This window comes from Cucumis melo, chromosome 4 (genome assembly GCF_025177605.1).
Source record: "Cucumis melo cultivar AY chromosome 4, USDA_Cmelo_AY_1.0, whole genome shotgun sequence".
NCBI classification, from domain to species: domain Eukaryota; kingdom Viridiplantae; phylum Streptophyta; class Magnoliopsida; order Cucurbitales; family Cucurbitaceae; genus Cucumis; species Cucumis melo.
The window spans coordinates 20,966,308-20,991,237 of record NC_066860.1 but is presented as its reverse complement, the minus strand read 5'-3'; the positions used below and the strand labels follow the sequence as shown (position 1 = coordinate 20,991,237).

The window sequence follows — 24,930 nt, the reverse complement described above, 5'->3', positions numbered from 1 at the left end:
CTGAATCACCTTCAACCCAGGTGTTAACGTTCAAGTCAATTGCATGATGTGTGGTATTGCATTGTGTGAATCTCTATTGGAACCCGCCCACTAATGGATGACACTATGTCATTGGCCCAAACCGACAAATGTAATGATAAAATTAATACAAGCATATAACAACTGGAAAAAAAAAACCATAATTAGCATAGAATTACTAACTTGAAAGGTGAAGACAAACTCATATATAGACTATATGACTCTGGGGACTTGTTATTCGCAGGCTTCTCTTCTTATGCAAGGCAACTTTTCCATTTAGTGCCCCTTTCAGGCTACCTAGGATTTTAACCCATATCAACTCACCCGAGTCATAGCTAATGAAGAAGTCCTCCAAATTGTCTATGAGGCTTAACATGATCCAGTCCATATGTTGCCCCCTCTCCCTCCTCGTCATTACCAGCTTGATTAAATAAAATAGCGGTATCTTCACCGAATCGACCTGTTGCACTCTAAAGGCTTTATCATGTTCAAATTCAACCACACGTCTCGCCCTATAACTCAACCTCGTGATAATGTCACAATCTTTCCGCCCGAAGGAGATGTTCTTACCTAGTAATTTAAAGCTAATAACGTCCTTTCGTTCATCCTTCACCTTTCTTAGCAAGATGTAATGGCATAGGAGTCCATTATTGAAACCAACTTAACGTCCAATAAATGTCTAAAAATGGTTTTCCTAAACATATACATCTACCTAGGTGTTAATTTATTTCAATGTTCGAGACGATCTTCACTATGTGTGAACAACAAGTCAAGTTTGCAAAGAAGAAGTCTGCATTGCAAATTTTGGTGACAAGAGGCATCTGCCAAGCATAAAACGCATATAACAAAATAAAATCAATAATCAGTCCTAAAACATGGAGTAATCACGAACGAATCTCATTCGAGAGTAACATGAGTTTACAATGGAACTTAGGCCACATTGCATCAGGATACCATGGGATTAGAGTTTTACATGCATTATGTGATGTATCTTGGGTTAACCTCGACCGAAATTGATACCGAGAACCACACAGAATGCAAATGAAACAGAGGGGATTTTCGGATTCATTCAACAAATTTGAGGGTAATTTCATCAATCTCGATCGAGATCCATCATCTACACGAGCCCAAATTGATGAAATTGCTTAAACTCGTCAAATGAAACTGCATGGATTAACTTAAAAATAGATACAAATTACAACTCTACTTGGGATGCACTTTGTAAAGTTTTCTGCCCAAAAATCAGTAAATCTTGAGAGCAAAACGTTCAAACTCGACTGAAATGAGAAACTTGTTTGGCAAAAGTGAATATAGAAAGTTTAGGCAAACAAGGGTATTTTGGTAATTTGAACATATTCTTTATTTTAAATTGTAAAAGAAAATATATATCTTAGGGTTGATTCCGACCGAGATGTTCTAAGAAAAACAAAAATAAAAAATTGTGAAAATTGCGCTACTTTTGAAATGAAAAACTAAAGTCGTTTTCAGGATAGAAAATCTCTTTTAGAGGTTAGTTGACATTAATTTATTTTGGTAGTCTTGAGTTCTTTAAACTTTTTTTTTTTCTGTATTAAATAATAAATTAATTCTAAAAAGTAAAGAGTTAATAAATTTATTTTAAATAGTGGATGAATACATTTTAGATGAATATCATCCTTGTACGACCTTTTGTAGTGATTGTAAACAAAAACAGAACAGAAAAGATTGCTCCATCGTAGTATAAAATATGAAGTTCAAGTTAGAGTTTAGATTGCTCCATCGTAATTGACAACAAAAAATAAAAACCAAAGATTATCCATAATGTATAATAATAATTTTATGAAATACAAAAATATGTTAATTGCAATTTCACGTCTTCTTCTTCTTCTTTAGCCGCTCTCCATTTTCTCCGTTCACTGAGAGAGAGAGAGAGAGAGAGAGAGAGAGATCGGTGTTTCAATTTCAATGGCGGACGCCACTGAAAGAGACGACCGTACACCTCATATCCTCACCGTCACCTACCCATCGCAGGGCCACATCAATCCAATGCTTCAATTCTCAAAGCGCCTACAGAAACGAGGTTTCAAAATCACCCTCGTCTTAACCAATTTCATTGCTCGCGTTTCTCACTCCCTTCCTCCTTTCCCCATCCTCACCATCTCCGACGGCCACGACGATGGCGGTTTCGCCTCTGCCGACTCCGCCCAAACCTACCTCGATTCCTTCCGCCGATTCGGTTCTGAGTCGCTGCGGGAGCTTCTCCGCCGCCTCTCCTCCTCTGCTTCCCCTGTCGATTGTCTCATCTACGACAGCTTCCTCCCTTGGGCTCTGGATGTTGCAAAAGAGTTCCAGATTGCTACGGCGGTGTTCTTCACCCAATCGTGCGCCGTCGCTAACATTTATTACCACGTACATAAAGGATTAATCGATTTACCTCTTCCAAATAGAGAAAGTGAGATTCCTGGGTTGCCGTTGATGAAACTGGCGGAATTTCCGTCGTTTATTTATCAGTTAGGATCGTATCCTGCATATTACGATCTGCTTGTGAATCAGTACGCGAATGTTGATAAAGCCGATTGGATTTTCTGCAATACGTTTGACGAGTTGGAGCGAGAGGTAATTAGAAGTTTATTACTGAAATCGGTGAAATCGAGTTCGAATTTTGGAGTAGTTATTTCGTTGTAATGATGATTGATTTGTAGGTTTTGGAGTATTTGAAGAAAACATGGCCGTCGATTAGGGCGTTCGAATTTAAAGAGCATTGATCGGCAATTTCTGTGGGTGGTAATCTCAAAATTCTATTCTATTTTTCCATTTTTTTTTAAAAAAATTATTAATTCTTTAGTAAAATAGAATTAGGTATTCCAACGCATACCTAACCCCAAATTTTATAATTTTGATTCACATCACAAAATATAACTTTAACAAAATATTGTGTTTTGTTAAAGAATTAAAAGATTTGAGTTAGATGGGTTGGGTTGGTGTGATATATCCATCTTTACTTGATGGATGAAATTCATGAATAAGAATTAGAAATTGAAAAAATGCCCATATTTATTCAAACAAAGATGGGAAGAATTATTGATTATATTTTTATTTTTAAAAAATAATCGGTATAGAAAAATATTATTTAAAATTTAAGAAACTGCACAAGAACCTCAATTTAACGAGGTGTCTGTGTTGCTTGATATTTTATAACTGAATTATACCGATTGATATTTCAAACAGTTATATATACATTTCATTTTAGTATTTATCTCAATTTTTTGCTTCTATTTTACCGTGTTTACTAAGACAAATTTCAGAAATAATGTTTTTTAAAAAAAGTAATGACAAAATTAGGCTAGTTAGAAAAGAAAAATGCATAAATGTGATTGGTGTACAAACTATTGTAAAAAAATAATATACTTCTAGTTTTGGAAGGAAGTCGGGTATAATACATGACTTCCATTGATCTAGTCACAAACATTTTGACCAATTTGATCACTTAGTCTTTAACCATGTGGGTGTGATGGATTAAAGGAGAAGTATCTTCTTAAAACAAAACTAACTCCCTAAATTAACCAATTTTTTTAAGTCTGTATCATACTTTTAGATTTGAACTTACAAATTATCAATCTTATTGAAAAATGGTGGACTAGAGTGCTCTAAAACTTCAAACCTCTATATCTCAAGTATTCTGCATACAACAGTGGTGTTAAATAACTAAAATAAAATAAAATAGAAAAACAATTAAATATATACACTTTTGGATTTTTTTTTTTTTTTGAATTCATGTATTTTGTCAATCAAATACTATACGAGCCATTGAATTCTTTTGATGTGAGACTTTTAAAGATGGGGTTTTAAATTATAGGTCAGATCGTCAGAGGTAACGAAACTTCCAAAGAATTTTATGGTAGAGACAGCAAAAAAAGGACTAGTGGTTTCATGGTGTCAGCAATTAGAGGTTTTGACACACGAAGCAATTGGATGTTTCGTGACACACTGTGGTTGGAACTCCACATTGGAAGGAGTTAGTTTGGGAGTTCCGATGGTCACAGTGCCTGGATGGACTAACCAAACAACAAATGCTAAGTTCATCACTGATGTTTGGAAAGTAGGCCTCAAAGCTCTTGCTAATAGTGATGGAGTTGTTAAACGAGAAGTTCTATTGCAATGCATCGAGGAAGTGATGGTTGGAGAAAGAGGCAATGAGATTAGACAAAATGCCACCAAATGGAAGGTAATGGCCCAAAAGACATTTGAGTTTGGGGGAAGCTTCAACAAAGTTGTCGATGACTTTCTCGCTAAAATGGTTAGCCGCCTTTATTAGACAATTTTTCTAGCAAACTTAACCTTTTTTTTCTGTCAAAATTTTATTAGTTGAAATAACGAGGATTAAAATACTATTTTGATACCTGTATGTTTGATTTCGTTATTAATTTTTATATTCTCGAAATGTAATAATTATTTTCGATTTTGAAAATAGGATGATCAAAATGTATCAAAATCTAAAGTATAGTTAAACACTTTTGTATATTTTGTTTACAAATTAGCTTGCCACCTCAGCCATTTAGTCAAACTTTTGTTTAAATTTTATAGCTTTGCTTGCTGAGGAACCTTTTTAACACAATTTTAAAAAACTTATTTTTATTAGGACTCAACAAATTTATTCTACAAACACTACAAGAAAAATGAGGTGTAGTAACGCAAAATATTTATTGCAAGTTAGTTTTTCATTGCAAACAATTGTTACCATAAAAATAATTATGTCACATACGCTTATCTCTAAAGGTACGTGATATTTTTCTGCAACGACTTATTGTAAAAGTCTCACGGTGCAACAAATTGATAAACGTTGCATATTCATGTGACAAACAAGGAACATTATGTGACATTGTATTGTTCGTTGCACAGTTCGACATTTTGTATATTTGTCACATTTTGTAATGTTTAGTTGTTCATTGCATTATGAGATATTTGATCTTTCTAATGATAATGCCAACTCTATATGGATAAATCATCAAATTAAACAAATTTGAACCAAACATTGTATTAATATATATGTTTATAAAATTTAGTATCTACAACAACAATTCTTTTTCCAAAATATCACCGATGTTTCCAAAAAAACTATAAAGTTTAGTTTTGTCCAAAATGTACTAAACCAAAACACATCCTTAAAGAAAGTTCATATCAAATAGTCATTAACACAAACTTTTAGTCTTTCACATATGAATATACATATATTAAACTCTTTTTAAATAGTATCAAAGGCAAAATATTAAACTTAAACATATTAACCAAAAGACAAAAGATTAATCACTTTCTTATTATTGCCCATCAAAATTCTCTTTAACATAATCATCACAAAACCAAAGTCACAAAAAACATAAACTATTATTGGCTCTTCACTCTCTTCTCTCCCAACCATAACATAGAAAATGTAATAGATAGTTACCATACATAACAAATAAATAAACACGTTCTTCCATATTCATTACAAGAGTACAAAAATTACACATATTTTGCAATAATTCTTCTCTTCTCCTCTACTCCCTCCCACAATCTCTAATAATAACAAATTAATATAAACAAGATTCTTCCACCCCCTCACAACATTGAAGAACTACAAGAATAAAGTCAAACGTTTTATACTCTCGTAAGATGGGCCAAATATTAAAAAATGTGCCCTTATAGTCCTTGTGTTGAACAAGAAATTTTTGTCAATTAAATCGCACCACGCCATCACAACAAAATTATGATGATTATAATTTAATTGAATTTTGGTAGTCAAATTTTCTCATTTCCAACCCAATTCAAGCTCTTGATGAAAAATTAGGCCAAAGAAATAATGGGTCCAAACCCGCCAAACAAATGGGCCCAAGCCCAACATGTAAATTGGTCTAAGCCCAAGCCCAAACCCACTTAAAGTGCATGGAAACTCTTTATAAATAAAGATCTTCCCATTCATTTTGAAGATCTTTGGTTGAAGGAAGAATTAAAGCTCTGAAGAATCGAAGCTTTGAAGAATTAAATTTTCAAACTTCAAAATGCTCTTAAGACGTGCAAGTTCTTATAAACATCGAGATTATCATCTTCTAAAAGATTGAACACTTGGAAGTTCAAACTTTCCTTAAATCCCATAAGATTGAAACTCAAATAAACTTGCAACCAAAACTTTCTGAAGATTGAATATCAAAAAGTTCTAAGTCTTAATTTGTATTTGAGAGAAAGCATCAAAGGATTAAATATTAGAGATTGTATCCACAATACCATATAAAAATGAATGAGAAGATGTGGAAGCCTAAACCTATCAAAGGAAAAAAATGAGGACTTCCTCCGACCTTGACGGTCGATAACTTTGACAGAATTCCTCTTAATAAGCTTCGTTGATGATCATGTAGAAGAAGTATTAAAAGTCACTGCATGTCATGCTGTCAGCATTATAAAAATCAACAACAATTATGCATCTTTTGAAGAAGTCGACAATTCAAATGAAATTAAACAAATGACTTAAGTATTTGATCGTATCAAGCCTTCAATTACTTGATCTTCAGTCTTTCAAAGATTGAGTATGGCCACGAAAGAAGAAGAAAATCAATGTCTACTTGCACTCGAACTTAAGCTTTCAAAAGGCAAGTATCTCCACACCGAAGAAAGATCGACCTTCAACATCTGCTTTTGATCGTCTAAAGATGAAAAATGATAAAAAACAAAGAGAGATGAAAACTTTAAAGGCAAAACCATTTCATGAAGAAAATAATGACGATAAAATTCACAGTCGTGTCACATCATGCATGAAGAGGAAGTTGTCTGTTGACATAAATACAGAAGGTTCTTTGATCGTAAAGTCAAGACTTATTATATTCACCAATCCTTCAAACGAAGAAGATGCACAAATTCTTAATGAAAATAAAAGCTGATAAATATGCAAAGCTTCTTACCGCAAGATCCTAAACTGCATGTTGCTCCTTAACCCACAAGAGATTAAAAGGTGAATGGCCAAAAAAAAAAGTTGAACTACGTTATGACTTGATCCTTATGTTATAAAAAGGATACTTAGGCAGTTTAAAATTCACTATAAGTTCAGTCGCACATAAAAAAAAAAACTTCATTGTGATGACGTAAGCTCATAGTAAAGGATGCGTAAATAGCACAAAATGAAATTCAAAAGTAGCCACATCAGAATAAGAACATTTTCATTACCATTCAATAAAAAAATCTTGCATTTACAACAATACAATGAAAGAAAAAAAGTATGGGGGCAAAGAGGGCAAAGTCAAAGCTTCCCCTTGAAGTTCTTAAATTCTTCCCGTGCAGCCTCCAAACTCTTATGAACCGTAACTAGGACCTCGGTGGCTTCTTCGGTGAGCAAAGATGTTTATTTGTCTACCTTCTTAAGATAGCTAGCTTCGTCTTCCTTAAGAAACTTTCTCGTTGCTTCTTCAAGTTCAAGTTCAAAGGCTTTAAACTTCATCATTGCAAGTGCGACTTCGCATCATCTCCAAAATATCGACCAACAAACTGTACTCTTCTCTGATGTATTGCAGTCGAGAGGATCATCATCTTCATCTTCATCTTCTCACATGTGTTGCAGCTAAAAGGATCATCATCTTTATCTTCTCACATGCGTTGTAGCCGAGAGGATCATCATCGTCATCTTCTTACATGTGTTGCAGCCGAGATGATCATCATCGTCATCTTCTCACATGTGTTGCAGCCAAGAGGATCATCATCGTCATCTTCTCACATGCGTTGGAGTCGAGAGGATTATCATCTTCATCTTCTCCCATGCGTTGCAGTTGATAGAATCTTCATCTTCATCTTCTCACATGTGTTGCAGCCGAGAGGATCTTTATCTTCATCTTCTCACATGTATTGCAGTCGAGAGGATCTTTATCTTCATCTTCTCCCATGTGTTGCAGCTGAGAGGATCTTTATCTTCATCTTCTCACATGTGTTGCAGCCAAGAGGATCATCCTCTTCTTTATCTTCATTAGAATCATCTTCATCTTCATCTTCATCTTCAATACGGTTTAAGCTGATAGAATCATCTTCATCTTCATCTTCAATGCGGCGTAGTAGAGACCATCATCATCTCCATCTTCAGTGCGGTGCAGTAGAGACGATCATCATCTCCATCTTCAGTGCGGCGCAGTAGAGACGATCATCATCTCCATTTTCAATGCGGCGCATCAGAGACAATCATCATCTCCATCTTCAGTGTGGCACAGTAGAGACAATCATCATCTCCATCTTCAGTGCGGCGAGTCAATAGAATCATCATCATCTCATTCTTCAATGCAGCATGGTTGATAGAATCATCATCTCCATCTTCAATGCAGCACAACCGATAGAATCATCTCCATCTTCAATACGGCACAATCGATAGAATCATCTCCATCTTCAATGTGACGCAGCCGAAACGATCTCCATCTTCAATGCGACGCAATCGAGACGATCATCATGTTCATCTTCAATGCGACGTAATCGAGACGATCATCATGTTCATCTTCAATGCGATGCAATCGAGACGATCATCATCTTCATCTTCAATGCGACGCAATCGAGACGATCATCATCTCCATCTTCAATGCGACGCAATCGAGACGATCATCATTTCCATCTTTAATGTGGCGTAGCGGATAGAATCATCATCTCTATCATCAATGCGACGCACCCGATAGAATCATCATCAATATCTTCATCTTCATCATCTCTATATTCAATGTGGCACTCCATCTTTAAATTTGTCAAATAAAAAGAGATAAGTTAATAGGAAAAAAGAATTTGGTAAAAAAAAAAAAGAAAGAAAGAAAACAATTTTTTTTCAATTTAAAAAAAAAAAGAAATTTAATTTAATGTTTCTTTTTCTTTTCTTTCTTTTCTCCCCCTGTCGCTACTCTCTCCTCTTTTCTCTCTTTTTCTTTTGTTGGCTACAAACCTTTTCGACTCTTTCAGACACCATTTAAACAAAAACAAAACAAAACAAAAAGTTCTACCTTGACCTAGAACGTTTTTCATCAAAAAAAAAAAAAAAAGAAAGAAAGAAAACTCTCCCTTCGATGGTGCCACTCCTCTTCCCAAAAAAAAATTGAAAGGGAAGAATTAGAAGGGATGGTAAGAAAGGAATATTCTAGTTTTGTTTTTCCCCATTCTTCACTATTTATAAAGAATGAAATGTGACAAATCTCAACTAAACGTTCTTGAGATTGATTTGGAAGTTGAGATTGAGTTATCTGTTCATTCCCAAACTTTTCTTTATTCCAAAAGAAAATAAATATAAATAAATTTGTTGAGATTGAGTTGGAAGTTAAGATTGAGTTATGCATTAATTCCTAAACTTTTCTTTATTAAAAAATAGTAATAATAAATAAATAAATAAATAATCAATTAATTAATTAACTTTTAAAAAAATCTCCTAATTAAATTCATGATTGAAAAAAAAAGTTTGGAGATTTAAAAAAAATTCCCAAATCATTTTTTTTCTTTTTTTTTTTTTGTTAGAAAACTTTTTAAACTTTATCCCAAATCATAAATTCATTTCAAATTTTTAGTTTGGGGCAATTTGAGTAGCACATTTTGCTAAAAATTCAAATTAAGAGAATATAAAAAAAAAAAAAAGTCAAAACTTTGACTTAAATTCATATTTTGATAAGTTGGCAATATCTCAATTTTATCAATTTTAAGTCTCAATTCTCATAATAAATTAATTGGTAAAAAAAAATCCAATTTCATTCAAATATTTTTTTTCTTGGCCATATTCCAAGTGATTTAAATAAAAAAAATGAATTAAATTCAAATTTCTCTACAAAATTGACATTGGGTCATATTCCAAACATCTTCATATAGCATTTTAATCATACTTATGTACAAATGCATAATGTGATTAATTTGGCATATTAGCGCTAGAGCCAAAGTCAAGAACAAATCACTTGTATTTTTTGTTCCAGCTTATCGTTTTCAAGATTCACCCACTCATACACGTGCATGAATCTCGAAAAAGGGCATTTGTTGAACAAGAAATTTTGGTCAATTAAATCGCATCACATTATCACAGCAAGATTATGATGATTATAATTTGATTGGACTTGGGCAGTCAAATTTTCTCATATCCCATCCAGTTCAAGCCCTTGGTGAAAAATTGGGCCAAAGAAATAATAGGTCCAAGTCCAAGCCCACCAAACGCATGGGTCTAAGCCCAATAAGTAAATGGGTCGAAACTCAAGCTCAAAAGTCAAATGGGCCCAAGTTGAAACCCAACAGTCAAATGGACCCAAGCCCAAACCCACCTAAAGCCCATGGAAATTCTCTATAAATAGAGACATTTCCCACATTATAGAGATCTAAGGTATATTTAGTTTGAGTTGGATAGTGTAAAAACCAATGGCTTGCATCAAAAATTGACTTGCATTTGTCTCAATAGCCTATAACAAATACCTTAGAGTGAGTGAAGCTATCTCCAATCGTCGAACAAGTTTTTCTCTTGGGTAAATTGCTAGTTCTTCGGTGGACGACGCTCTAGGATCTTGAGCCCAATGCTTAATAGTCATCATGGCATGTGTTTCATCATAAGCAATGACTCACCAGACGTAAATGGCATGAATAATAGATGAAAATATGATGATAAGCACAATATTTCGAAGTTAGTTAAACTGAATAGAATGCATAAAAGGAAGAAAACCCTATTGCAATTGGGGCAGCACCACAACGCCATTTGTTCATAAGATTTTTTAGTTTAGTTAAAGTTGCCATGTAACAATTCAAACCGGCAGCTAAGATATAATAGAAAACATGGTCAAGAACTTGAATTAAATGCAACATTCAAATGTTTAACACCCATGTTCATATTAAAAGGGAAGATACACAATTTAAACAACATTTCCTAGATGTCGAGAGAAAGATTTGGAAAACTTTGATTATTTTTTCAAGATATACATACTTTAGAATTCTTTTTATTAATTGTAATGTTATTGATCTTCTGATTGTTCAAATTCTCATTTCTATCGGAACCGACATTTTCTGCAATGAAGATTTTACCAATGATTTCGAGGTATAATTGCTATCTTTTAACTTCCTCGCGCTTCATAATCTCACTGGAATTTTCTTTCAAGCAGCGTTTATGATCAAAGAATATTTCTGAGTTTTGACTTGTTACGCGTGAAATATTATTTATTGCTCTCACATTCCATTTTCTATTCGGTTAAATTTTGTTCTCTTTCTTCCAGTTCTACGAGCAAGATATTTTGTGTGTTTTGTTCTCATTTCAAGTTAAATGTTGTTTAACTAGCTCATTATCTGAAAATTATTGTTTTTGGGAAAATGTCAAAAGTGATACATATACATTTGTAGTTCTCTGTGTGTAGCTGCTTTTGAAGCAAGAAGCATTAAAGCACATTAAGGTGCATTCCCCCTTTTTTCAAACGCATGAAGAAAAAAACTATTTTATTTTATTTTATTTTATTTTATTTTATTTTGTGTTACTTTTTTATAGTAGAAATAAGGCGATAGTGAAGGATTTAAGAAGTGAAGGGTATCCTCCGAATAATGTAGTTAATAGACAGGTTTTTGTGCAATATACTTCTTTTTTGCATTACTGGCTCTCATAGTAGGATGGTGAGATGTATTGGGACCCATAACCCATTAGCCTTTATATTTGTTGACTAATGGTTTAGCAATTTTAGCCTCTGCAAACCAAGTGTCAGCATAAGTTACCATTCAAATGGAGGATGAGTGATTAGAACTATCTGACCTTCATAGGATGATAAGCTTTGTCCTGTTCATTATTGCACATGCCACCTGGGTATGACTGGCATGATGATTTTTTCAATACTCTTTAATCACAAAAAAATTCCTTTGCACTCTTTTATTTATTGCATCTTACTGTCTATGTCATATTACAGATCTAGGCCTTAGATAACCTATCTCCAGATTTTTTTTAATATCTACATAACATTCTTGACTATCTAGTTTGGTAAAATTTGGCTTGTTTAGGAAAAGTTTGGTAATTTTTGCAATCTCCTTAAGTATGTCATGAGTCGATAAGATTCTTGCAAAGGTAGGACTGTTGAATCTATGAGTAGTATGTCATGTGTTGTTATAGTCATTTGGAATTCTTTTCTTTTAGATCTTTTGCTTTGTTATATTATTCAATGCATATTTGTGCCTTTGTATTTTTTTTTCTTATATCAATCCATTTTATATTCAATCTTTTATCTCTTGTGCCTTTGTAATTTTTCTTATATCAATGCATTTTGGATCGAGGTGTGATAAGAAGTTGTGAACCTAGTTGAGATGTTCATATGTGTCCATTGACCCCTTAACCTCTAGTTCTTTTTTTTTTTAAAGTAATACATAGTCTTTAATATAGATAGCTTCCATTTGTGATACATGACCACCTTCTAATTTTATAAAGAAAAAAAATGAGAAAATGGACGTCATAAAGAAGCTATTAAGGTAGTGGTTTAATTCTAGTAACATAGATTATTTCATGCCTGTCTAAATTGAGTTTTTAAGTACTTAAAAAGTATGTTTGAGTATTTAGAAAGTCAATCAAAATAAGGCATTGATCTGCTGGTAGAAGTTATAACCGCTTAATTGCTAGGGGTAGAAAATTCACTAATTTGAGCAACTACTTTAAGAGGATGCTTAGAGGCATTCATCCATCAAAGATTTGACTATTCTCAAACAAAGACTCCTTCTTTCTTAAATGTTTTATGCTCTAGTACAATGTGTCCCAACATATGATCAAGGCCTGGTAAATGCATCATTTTCTTCTTTCTAAAGAATGTTGTAGACAGTAATCATTCTGCATTGTTCTTTATTCGTTTCTTATTTGGTCAAAATTTGTGGTGCTAAAATTCTTCAAAAAAGATATTGTGGTGCTAATGTAATATTATCTTTATAGCATTAGTATGGATTTATTACTTATACTCGGTAAGCATATTAGTGTTGAGTGGTTATCAATTGAGTGATTTGTGTGTGTGTGTATGGTGGGTGGGTGGGTGGGTGGGTGGGTGGGTGGTTAGGGTCATGAAGAGGGATGCCTGAAATTTGAATAGTTAGCATACTCTGACATTAGTAATTCTATCAATTCCAACCATAACGAGTGAGGTAATCCAACTTGAGGCTAGTCCCTTTCAGTTATAAATTCAAGACTGAAACCCTTGTCTAAAGCAAATGTTCAGACCTCTCTTTCTCATCCTTGAAAACTTGACTATTGTCGATAGGCTTTGATTTTCTTCCTTTCCACTGCTCCACTAAATTACATCTTAGATTTTCACTCTTCAGTTATCAACTATCTTTATTGATTTGACTGTCAAAATGTCTATCTCACCCCAACTAAAGAGAATCAATATGCTTTGAAGTTAGAACCAGAGGAGACTCCTACCTCAGATAAGAAGGCAGAGGTTGGGTCTGACTAAATTGAGCATTTAGCCTAAGAAATTCGGTGTCTTCAAGGCCACTTCCCAGACTAGAGGAGGTGCCCAATGGGAGCAAGGCTATCAGCGGGTTCTGGTCTGGGGCGGTCTGTAGTAGAATCTGATGACCCAAAAAGGCTTCCTTACCAGTCGACGTTCCTCCTCGAGAGAGATGAATGAGACTTGGCCGGTATCCCTTCCTACTCAGGAGAATTCTTGACCTCTGGAGTTCTTACTGGCGGCTTTCTCTTTCTGACCTATGGCTGACTATCCACTGAACCTCTCCTTGCTCATAATTGCTTTTCACTGTGATTAACGGCTCCTTCTTATATTCTCATTCAACTCTTATTCAAACAAGATCCCTGCCTTTGTTTTGTTGCCTCTCTTTATCATTTTCAGTCGAGTTATTTCATAATGCACTCCTTCACAGTCGTTTCGCCTCAAATTCTTCTCAAATTATTTGAGCCTTTCGAACCTACTATTTAGATTTCCACTCCACGGACATAATATCTTATAAAGAAGATAAGACTACTCCTATGGAGCCGAGTCAGTATTCTAAACCTATATTTGTGCTTCTTAATTTTACACTCCAATTCTTTGTTTCTATCAAATTGGTGTTGGAGCACATTCATAATTGGGAATAGATTCGATATAGAGGGGAAAATAGTTGAAACTTTGAAGCCTGCCACTATCCTGTCAATTGCCTCATCTATTTGGCTGCAAATAAGGTGGAGTATGTTAATTCCAATGCCTGGGTAAAGTTTCATGAGCGTTGGGTTGCAGTTCATCCTATTCAAGTTATGTATGCTTATACAACCTTGTGAAATTCTATTAAGGATCAGTTGCTGATTTGCCAAAGAGAAAGGAAAATTTTGATGTTTGATGTTGTGATGAAACCAATTTGGCCTAGGAAATTTTTTAACTGCACCTAAAACTTTCAAATTTTGCTTTGTACTCCCCAGACCAACTAATTTTGAGAGATTTGAAATTTTCTATCTGTAGCATGATATGCCTATTTCAGTCTTAAGTAGTTCTTGATCCACAGGTCCATTTAAGCTCTTTAGTTAAGAAATATCACCTTTTCCGTCTAAACTCCACTGTTTAAAAGGTCAAAAAAATTTGTTTAGGTGCTCTATAACAAATCTTTAAACTGCTGGCGGGGAAGGTATGAGAAAAAAGTTGATTGATTCAAGTGTTATTATCCAATAAGTATTTTAGGTTGGGGTAATAATAGAATCGGGAAGATTATATTAGGATTATATTGGTCAATACTATGAGTTTGGACCGAGGTGTGATAAATGTGATAAGAAGTTGTTAACCTAGTCGAGACGTTCGTGTGTGTCTATTGACCCCTCAACCTCTAGTTCTTTCCCATTTACCTTTTGTAAGAGCAAATAGTTTTGAGTTGCTAAGATCTTTAACATCCCTTATTGCATGGGTTTTATGGTCATGGGGAGAGATCTACAATTCGCAAGTAGAAGTAGTTAATTGTTGCTTGTAAACTGGTTATGTTCACCTAAAGTTTCTTTCAAATATATGAAAATAGTTTGATGTGTCCCGAACCTATGGTTCTAAAACTTACTATATATATATATATATAAAGCTGTATTTGTATAGGTTCTATGGTTATAGTCACAATTTTTCACATTTTGTTTTTCAACAGTCTCAAAGCTTGAAAGCAGATTTCTCTTGTAAAGATCTTTCGGTGATTCTCATCCGATAAAGTTCTCAAAGCTTCAATGGTGTCTCACATTCCTTACGCGCCACCGTCTGACCAGAAGATGATTCATGCACCGCTCGTGTCCGGTAATTGGGCCCACGCGCCGCCGCCGTTTCACCTCGCCGCCCAGCTCATTCCCATCTACGCGTCGTCGAATGTCCAACCATCAAACCCTTCCGGCCATCCGCATCCTCACGCGCCGCCTATGAGTTCTGGACAGCAACCTTGAACCGTAAATCTGTCAAATCTATATAGTAAGCATCTGCTGTACGTTGACTCTTTAAGCAAATGCTGTTTTTCGGTAATAAAATTGATCAACCCCAGAATAGATCGGACATTGAAGCGGGCGAGTCTTCGATGCATTCCAAACCAACCGAGTTGCCAATGTATTCCAAGAACCTGGTAACTTCGTTCCTTAATTTACCATCAAATTATGTAAATGGCTCTTTGGGTTCGTCTACAGGAAATTTTTCAGGTGAAAAATTAAATGATCAAAATTATTTTTATTTGGTCTCAATCAATAAATATGTTCCTCGAAGGTCGATACCAGTTCGGCTTCTTAACTGGAGAGACTATACGTCCTTCACCAGGAGACGCCTTGGAACGACTCTGGAAAGAGGAGGACTTACTTATTCGGTACATGTTGATTAATAGTATGGAACTACATATCGGCAAGCCTCTACTATATGCAGCCATAGCAAAAGATTTGTGGGATACAACTTAGACCCTTTACTTGAAACGACAGAATGCCTCTCGGTTATATACACTGCGAAAACAAGTCCATAATTGCAAACAAAGGACCCTGGACGTAACTACCTATTTTAACAAGCTCTCTCTCCTCTGGCAAGAGATGGATTTGTACAGAGAGACAGTTTGGGACACACCAAATGACAGTACACAATATGCTAAACTTAAAGAGGTTGCCCGTGTTTATGACTTCCTTGCAGGACTTAATCTCAAATTTGATAATGTTTGTGGTCGTATACTCGGACAAAGACCTCTTCCCTCCCTAATGGAAGTTTGTTTTGAAGTCCGCCTGGAAGAGGATCGCACTAATGCCATGGGTGTATTGACTACCCCTACCATTGACTCCGCTGCCTTTAGCGCTCGGTCCTCAAATTATGACAGTGACAAGAATAATGGGAAGTCAATTCCTGTGTGTGAGTACAAGAAACAATGGCACACCAAGGATCAGTGTTGGAAACTCCATGGTCGTCCCTCAGGAGGTAAGAAACGGTCCTCCAACGAGAAACAGAACTCAGGACATGCCTACATTAGTGAGACTACCCCTGCCAGCACTTCTCAATCAATTGATCCTACTGCGAGACAGACCAAGACTTCGACTCTGGGTGCCATTGCTCAGTCAGGTATGCCTCAGTCCCTTGGGCTTATTAGCGTTGATGAGAAGAATCCCTGGATCTTAGACTCGGGGGCTACAGATCACTTGACAGGTTCTTTGGAACAGTTTATCTCGTATACCCCGTGTGGCGGTAATGAAAAAATCTGAATAGCCGATGGCTCTCTAGCTCAGATCGTTAGCAAAGGACAAATAGTTTTCTTTGACGATTTTGCTCTCTAGAATGTTTTGCATGTCCCTAAACTGTCTTACAATTTGTTATCTATAAGCAAGATCACTCGTGAGTTGCATTGTAAAGCTATCTTCTTACCTGAATCGGTTTATTTTTAGGACATGAGCTCGGGGAGGACGATTGACACTACCCCGCATAGTAGGGGACTTTACATCCTTGATGATGATACCTCATGTAGTAGTTTGTCTAGGGTTAGTTTACTGTCATCCTACTTTAGCACTTCTGAACAAGACTGTATGTTGTGGCATTTTCGACTGGGCCACCCAAACTTTACATATATGCAATATTTATTTTCCCACCTTTTTTCTAAACTTGATGTCCCTTCTCTATCTTGTGATGTGTGTATCCGGGCTAAACAACATTGGATCTATTTTCTCTCACAACCATATAAACCTACACAACCGTTTACCTTCATCCATAGTGACGTTTGGGGTCCTTCCAAGGTCACCACCTCCTCGAGAAAGCGGTGGTTTGTAACTTTCATCGATGACCATACCCGTCTTACCTGGGTCTACCTTATAACAGATAAATCTGAGGTTCTATCCATTTTCCAAAACTTCTATCATACTATCAAAACATAATTTCATACAAAAAATGCAATTCTTCGAAGTGATAATGGTCGAGAATTCCAAAACCATAACCTTAGTGAATTTCTAACCTCCAAGGGGATTGTTCACCAAACCTCTGTGCCTACACTTCTCAACAAAATAGAGTGGCCGAACGGAAAAACCGTCACCTTGTGGAAGTGGCCCGTTCACTTATGCTTTCCACTTCCCTTCCATCATACCTGTGGGGAGATGCTATTCTTACAGTCGCTTACTTAATCAATAGAATGCCTTCTCGTATCCTCCACCTTCAGACTCCCTTAGATTGTCTTAAGGAGTCTTACCCCTCTACTTGCCTTGTTTCTGAGGTTCCTCTTCGTGTGTTTGGGTTCACCGCTTATGTCCATAATTTCGATCCTAATTAGAGCAAATTTACCCCTCGGGCTCAGGCTTGTGTGTTTGTTAGGTATCCCCTTCACCAGCGCGATTATAAATGTTTTCACCCGCCGTCTAGGAAATACTTTGTCACTATGGACATTCTTTCTGTGAAAACCGACCCTACTTTCCCGTTAACTATCTTCAAGGGGAGAGTGTGAGTGAAGAGTCTAACATCACCTTTGAATTTTTTGAACCTAATTCTATTACCGTATCTGACATTGATCCTCATCCCATAATCTTACCCACAAACCAAGTTCCCTGGAAAACATATTACAGGAGGAATCTCAGAAAGGAAGTTGGGTCCCCTACTAGTCAACCGCCGGCTCCAATCCAAGATTTCGAACCTCCTCGAGACCAAGGTATGGAAAATCCTACAAAACCTTGTACTAATAATACGATGAGTGAGAATGACAGGTCTAATGTTGCTATTCTTGAAAATATGGAAGAAAAGAACCATGATGATGAGACTGAGGTTAGAATAGAAACCAGTAACAATGAAGCTGAACAGGGTCATACAAGAAACTTGATAAGTATGATCCCTCTCTTGACATTCCAATTGCATTGAGAAAAGGTACCAGATCTTGCACTAAACATCCCATTTGCAACTATGAAATTCCTATGATAATCTCTCTCCACAGTTTAGAGTGTTTACAGCAAGCCTTGACTCTACCATAATACCGAAAAATATCTACACTGCTCTAGAGTGTCCTGAATGGAAGAATGTTGTTATGGAAGAGATGAAGGCTCTGGAAAAGAATAGAACTTGGGAGATCTGTGCTTTACCAAGAGACATAAAACTGTATGATGCAAATGAGTGTTCTCTCTCAAATACAAAGCAGATGGTATGCTTGATAGACACAAAGCAAGGTTAGTTGCAAAGGGATTCACTCAAACCTATGGTATTGACTATTCAGAAACTTTTTCTCCAGTTGCTAAATTGAATATTGTTAGAGTCCTGCTATCTGTTGCTGTGAACAAAGATTGGCCTCTATACCAGCTGGATGTTAAGAATACTTTTTCGAATGGAGACCTTATTAAGGAAGTCTACATGAGCCCCCCGCCAGGATTTGAAGCCCAATTTGGTCAGCAGGTGTGTAAACTCCAAAAAACCCTATACGGTCTGAAACAGTCTCCGAGAGCATGGTTTGACAGATTCACTACCTTTGTCAAGTCCCAAGGGTACAGTCAAGGGCACTCGGACCATACTTTATTTACAAAGGCTTCCAAGATAGGGAAGATTGCTATTCTAATAGTTTATGTGGATGACATTGTTTTGACTGGAGATGATCAAACAGAAATCAGTCAACTAAAGCAGAGAATGGGTGATGAATTTGAAATCAAAGATTTGGGAAATTTAAAATATTTCCTTGGAATGGAGGTGGCCAGATCTAAAGAAGGTATTTTCGTGTCTCAGAGAATACACCCTTGATTTGCTAACTGAGATAGGTATGTTGAGATGTCGTCCTGCTGATACTCCTATTGAATTCAATTGTAAACTAGGAAACTCTGTTGATCAAGTTCCAGTTGATAAAGAACAATATCAGCACCTTGTAGGTAAATTAATTTACTTATCCTATACTCGTCCTGATATTTCCTTTGCTGTGAGTGTTGTCTGCCAGTTTATGCAGGCTCCCTATGAGAAACATATGGAAGCTGTTAACAGAATCCTGAGATACTTGAAAAATACACATGGTAAAGGGTTGATGTTTAGAAAAACAAATAGAAAGACCATTGAGGCATATACTGACTCAGATTGGGCAGGATCTGTTATTGACAGAAAGTCTACCTCCGGTTATTGTACCTTTGTTTGGGGCAATCTTGTAACTTGGAGGAGTAAGAAGCAAAGTGTTGTGGCCAGGAGCAGTGCTGAGGCTGAATACAGAGCTATGAGTCTGGGAATATGTGAGGAAATTTGGCTACAGAAAGTCTTGTCAGATCTTCATCAGGAATGTAAGACACCAATAAAGCTTTTTTGTGATAACGAAGCCGCTATTAGTATTGCTAACAACCCAGTTCAACATGATAGAACTAAACATGTTGAGATTGATCGACATTTCATCAAAGAAAGACTTGACAGTGGAAACATATGCATTCCCTACATTCCTTCAAGCCAACAGATTGCTGATGTTCTTACCAAGGGGCTTCTCAGACCACACTTCGACCTTTGCGTTAGCAAGTTGGGACTCATCGATATTTACATCTCAACTTGAGGGGTGGTGTTAGAATTAGTAGGGCTTTGCCTTAGAGTACTTTTAGAAAGAATAATATATAAGATTTTATTTCCTAAATATTTCCTAGATCTTTTCCTTTCTTGCTCCTATTGTACTCTATTTATTCTCCCTTTGTACCTATTGTATTTTGTTCATAAGAAAAATAATAAAAACTAAAGTATCGTAGTTTTTCTTCCGATTCTCGGGTTTCCACGTAAGTCTCGGGTTGTTGTTAATTGCTTTCAATAATTTACGATCCTAATTTGGAGGATAATGGGCGTTTGAGTCACCACTAAATCTTTTTTACTTACATATTCCTTGCCAAATATACTAGTCCAAGCGAGTTGAAGGAAATTCAGTCAGATTATCAATCCTGACAAGATTGTTCATATGCTATGTTTATACATAAATTTACAACCAGTGTTCGATGTATGAATTATAGGCAGTCTTTGCTAAACTCAAAATAGCCCAAATACCAAACATTAACTACACAAAGTTCTCAAGGACATCAATATTTTTAATATTCTAACCAGGGCATGAATATTCTAAAGAGAACCTAAATAGAAAAACTACTGTATATTTTGTTTTTCAACACTTTAAAAGCCTAAAAACAGTTCTCTTATGTTCTTCTCTAAAATTTGCTTCTTTTTGTTATTGCTTTTAACTTTGATTTGTAGATGCTTGTATTTGTTTGGTTTATCTCTCTTTCTACTACTCTGATTTCAGCCCTTTTCTGTTTATTGCTGGAGCATTGTTGTGTTTTGGAGAAGTTATTTTGAAGTGGGTTTGATTTGGATTCCCGATGATTGGATGATGAGTGTTTTTTTAAATCAATTTAAGGAGTTGTTCTCATTGATTTATAGGTTACGTTGTTTGAATTCGAATGAATATCATATCTTATACCAATAAATGAAGGTATACGTGGTTTTCTTTTCTTTTCTTTTCTTTTCTTTTCTTTTTTCTTTTTTCTTTTTTTGTAAATGATCTCGATTTCATAGTCAATTTGTATGTAATTTTTCATCTCATTTCACTTTCTTCTTTTCTTTTATACAGTTTTAATGTATTTTTGCTTCTTTTGACTTTGATGATTTGACGTGGTCACGTTGTTGATTGATCCTATGGTTCTTCCATTTCTTTGATTTGCTTGTTTTTGGTGGAAGGTTAATGTGGAGAGAAGGAGTAAGCAAGCTCGAAAGTCTGTTTTTTGTGTTTACCGATTTCCTGAACCGTTCAATTGGGTGAGGTCAATCGAGCTTAGTTGGGATTCTTACCCTACATTTAGACTATCTCTCTTCACTTTTCCATTTTAAGTTGTACTTAGTTTAAGTTTGTTCCAATTCGTCATATCTTCCTTTTTCTCCCTTGCTATATCTTTCTTTCTTCCAAATCTATACAAAAAAAAAAAAAAAACCCAAAACAAAACTAAAACAAAACTACTCAATATATAACTTAAGTATCTTGTCTCTTCTATTACAAACAAGTTTAACAAAGTCCTAACTTCTGAGATATATATGCTGTATAATATAGTCTAATGGACAAATCATGGACGATGGAGAATAGGATGTTTAGGGAGTATGAATTGGCAGTGGAAACATTCATTCAATTTGGTTTTCGTAATGGCAAAGGTTCCAGTACTATTAGGTGTCCATGTTTGAAATGTGGAAACCGTTTGCTGCAGGACGAATCAACAGCCAAATATCATCTATATGCCAACGGGATCGATCAAAGTTATAAGATATGGTTTTAGCATGGCGAATATTTTACATCAGAGAGTTCATGCAATCAACAGGCTTACATGAATGAAGAAACGATCGAGGATGATTTATTTCATGTCCTAAATATGGTTTAAAATGTCTGCGATCAATTTTTTAAAGTACCTAATACATTTGACATTATGTTCAATGATGCAAAGAAGCCTTTATTCCTCGATTGTAAAAGATTCACAAAGTTGTCAGCATTAGTTAGCCTATATAACCTAAAGGTTAGATTTGGATGAAGTAATGCTAGCTTCTTTGAACTACTAGCAATAATTAGCGAGTTTTTGCCTAAAAATAATGAAATCTCGGTATCCATGTATGAAGAAAAAAAACAGTTACTGCATTGGGCCTTAGTTATAAAAAAAATCGATGCATGCTTAAATGATTGCTACTTGTATAGAAAAGATATGGCTGACTTCAATAGGTGTCCTAAATTAACAAGTTCTTGCCTAAAAATAAAGAAATATTGATATTCATGTATGAAGCAAAGAAAAAACGCTTCCTACATTGGACCTTAGTTATCAAAAAATAGATGCATACTCAAACGAATGCTGCTTGTATAGAAAAGATATGATAGACATCAATAGGTGTCCTAAATGTAACATTTTAAGGTGGAAGACAAGTAAAAACTCAAATGAAGAGATTAAGGGAGTTACAACTAAACAGCTGTGGTATTTTCAAATCGTTTCAAGGTTCTTAAGGATGTTCAAGAACTCTGAGCAAGCAAAGAACTTGTATTGGCATGGAAATGATAAGAAAGTAGACAGTATGTTAAGGCATCTTACTGATACTCCATCTTAGAGGTTGGTAGACCATCTATGGCCAAACTTGGGGTTCGAATCGAGAAACCTCCGGTTAGGGTTGTCCAAAGATGGTATTAATCGATACGAAGATTTATCGACGAAATATAGTTGTTGGTCTGTGATTGCTATAATATACAACCTTCCGTCGTAGCTATGTATGAGGAGAAAGTATTTGATGTTAACTATATTAATCTCGAGACCTAAGCAACCAGGATACGACGCAAATGTCTACTTAGCACCTTTGATTGATGATTTCAAACTTATATGGGAAGAAGATGTTTAGTGTTTTGATGCACATAAAGAAGAATTTTCACCCTGCGAGCTATTTTACTGTGGACTATCAATGATTTTCCTATATACAGTGACCGTGTGGGTGTAGCATAAAGGGGTATAATGTTTTTCCAATATGTGGGGAGGAGACTGCTTCTATAAGACTACCACATGGGAAGAAAAATGCATACATAGAACATAAAAAATACTTACCAAGACATCACCCTTATAAGAGACAAAAGAAAGCATTTGATGTTAATCAGGAGCATGGGACACCTCTCCTCCCTTTATCAAGTGAGGCAATCTATAATAGACTTAAGGACAAGACCTTTCCATGTGGTAAAAGGTCCAGTAGGAGGTTGAATGAAGACATTATGAATGACTATTGGAATAGGATTTCTGCATTCTATGAGTTAGCGTATTGGAAAAAATTGAATGTAAGACATTGTCTTGATGTTATGCATATTGAGAAGAATGTATTAATGAATACAATTGGTACACTACTTGACATACCAGGAAAGAGTAAGGACAGACTGGGTTCTAGACTTGATTTGGTAGAAATGAACATTCGACTTGAGTTGGCCCCTATGTCCGATGGAAGTAGAACTTACATACTTGCAGCATGTTATACACTGTCAAGAGAGGAAAAGGTCTCTATTTGCAGAACTTTGTTTGATCTTAAGGTTTCAGAAGGTTATTCATCGAATTTCAGAAGTCTGGTATCTTTAGAAAATTTAACGCTCTCTAGTCTTAAATCACGTGATTATCATGTTCTAATGCAACAACTGCTCCTAATTGCAATGCGTGGAGTTTTACCTAACAATGTTAGAGTGGCTACCACTAGTTTGTGTTCTTTTTTTAACGTTATTTGCTCTAAGACTTTGCGAATATCAAATCTAGATAAATTGCAACAAGACGACGTTGAAATGTTATGTTTGCTTGAAAAGTACTTTCTACCATCATTTTTCACCATTATGGTACATCTATGTGTCCACCTTGTGTGAGAGAAAACTTTGTGGACCCATATACCTATGGTGGATGTACACAGTTGACAGATATATGAAAGTGCTGAAAAGTTATGTCCATAATAGAAATCGTCTGAAAGGGTTGATCGCAGAAGCACACATATGTGAGGAAACTGTTGAATTTTGTTCTGAGTTTCTATCTGGGCTTAACCCTATATTGGACTAGGTTCATTTAAATCTTGAGAGGAAGGTCGGATCGAAAGACCGTTATCTGTTGGATCATCTATTACACCTAGTCAACTTCTACTAAAACAAGCCTATTTATACACATACTAGAAAACATTTAAGAAGTTAAGCCAAAAACCTTTTAACTTTTCAGATTTCATTCATTCTTTTAGAAAATGATTTTCATTAATTTTTTTTATCGTTACAAAATCTTCCGCTAACTACATTTAGGCAGTTCACACCAATAATAAAGAAAGAAGTTTTTGCATTTAAGGTCTCTTCTCATTTTACAAATTTAATTCACTATATAAAGTCCATTATACTAATTGAAAAGTATCATTCTCTCAAGTTTGTGATGGTGGGCAACGATGTAGAAATATGAGAATGTTTGCATTAGAGCATCAAGTCATGTACAAGCCAATTCACTGAGACAAAAACCAAAATAGAGGAATAAGGCACCAAAAGTCACTAGCTAACAAAATTAATAGAAATTTTTGTATTGAAGTATTGTTAATTAAGGTAAGTATACACAATAGTCATGAGAGTATTATCAAGAATAGCTTATCAAAAAGAATTATTCGAAAAATAGTGTGCAAAAGATTTTTGTTGTGGCAATACCAATTAATTGCACTTCATGGTAATTGCACTTTGACTACTTATAGCGATTTGATATGAAAATTGTCTTTGTCCTTATTTTATCATGTGAAGATGAAGAAGTGAATCTTGGATTTATTTTTATTGTATTTCAAAATATGGGTTGTCTTTTAAAAAATAGATAATTAATAACTTATGGTTATTAGTATAAAAAGATTATTAGCAATATATAAAAACACACCCACATACTCCCAACAAACTTTTCTTTCATTTAAAAATTTATTGTTCTAATATTTTAGTTTACTTTGTATTTGTATTTGTAGTAGGTAGAAAAAATTGTATTTGTACAATGTTGAAAATATTTAATGGAAACATATACTTTAATAAGAACATAATAAAAAATATAATATA

At 35.2% G+C, this 24,930-nt stretch overlaps 2 protein-coding genes across 3 annotated transcripts; both read left to right on the top strand.

Annotated features, from left to right (window-relative positions):
• The first annotated feature begins 1,753 nt into the window (after positions 1-1,753).
• Positions 1,754-4,556, top strand: LOC103499232 (flavonol 7-O-beta-glucosyltransferase UGT74F1-like). Of its 2 annotated transcripts, none has more exons than XM_051083740.1 (3): positions 1,754-2,613; positions 2,700-2,781; positions 3,859-4,556. In XM_051083740.1, exons 1-2 carry the CDS (start codon positions 1,963-1,965, stop codon positions 2,760-2,762), a joined length of 714 nt encoding a protein of 237 aa, XP_050939697.1. In that variant the 5' UTR covers positions 1,754-1,962; the 3' UTR covers positions 2,763-2,781; positions 3,859-4,556. The 2 variants fall into 2 exon arrangements, with proteins under 2 accessions (XP_050939697.1, XP_050939696.1); XM_051083739.1 differs by having other exon boundaries at positions 3,854-4,396.
• LOC127148961 (UDP-glycosyltransferase 74E2-like) lies at positions 3,893-4,312 on the top strand. The gene has a single exon (XM_051083400.1). It carries the CDS (start codon positions 3,893-3,895, stop codon positions 4,310-4,312), a length of 420 nt encoding a protein of 139 aa, XP_050939357.1.
• Positions 4,557-24,930: the final 20,374 nt, after the last annotated feature.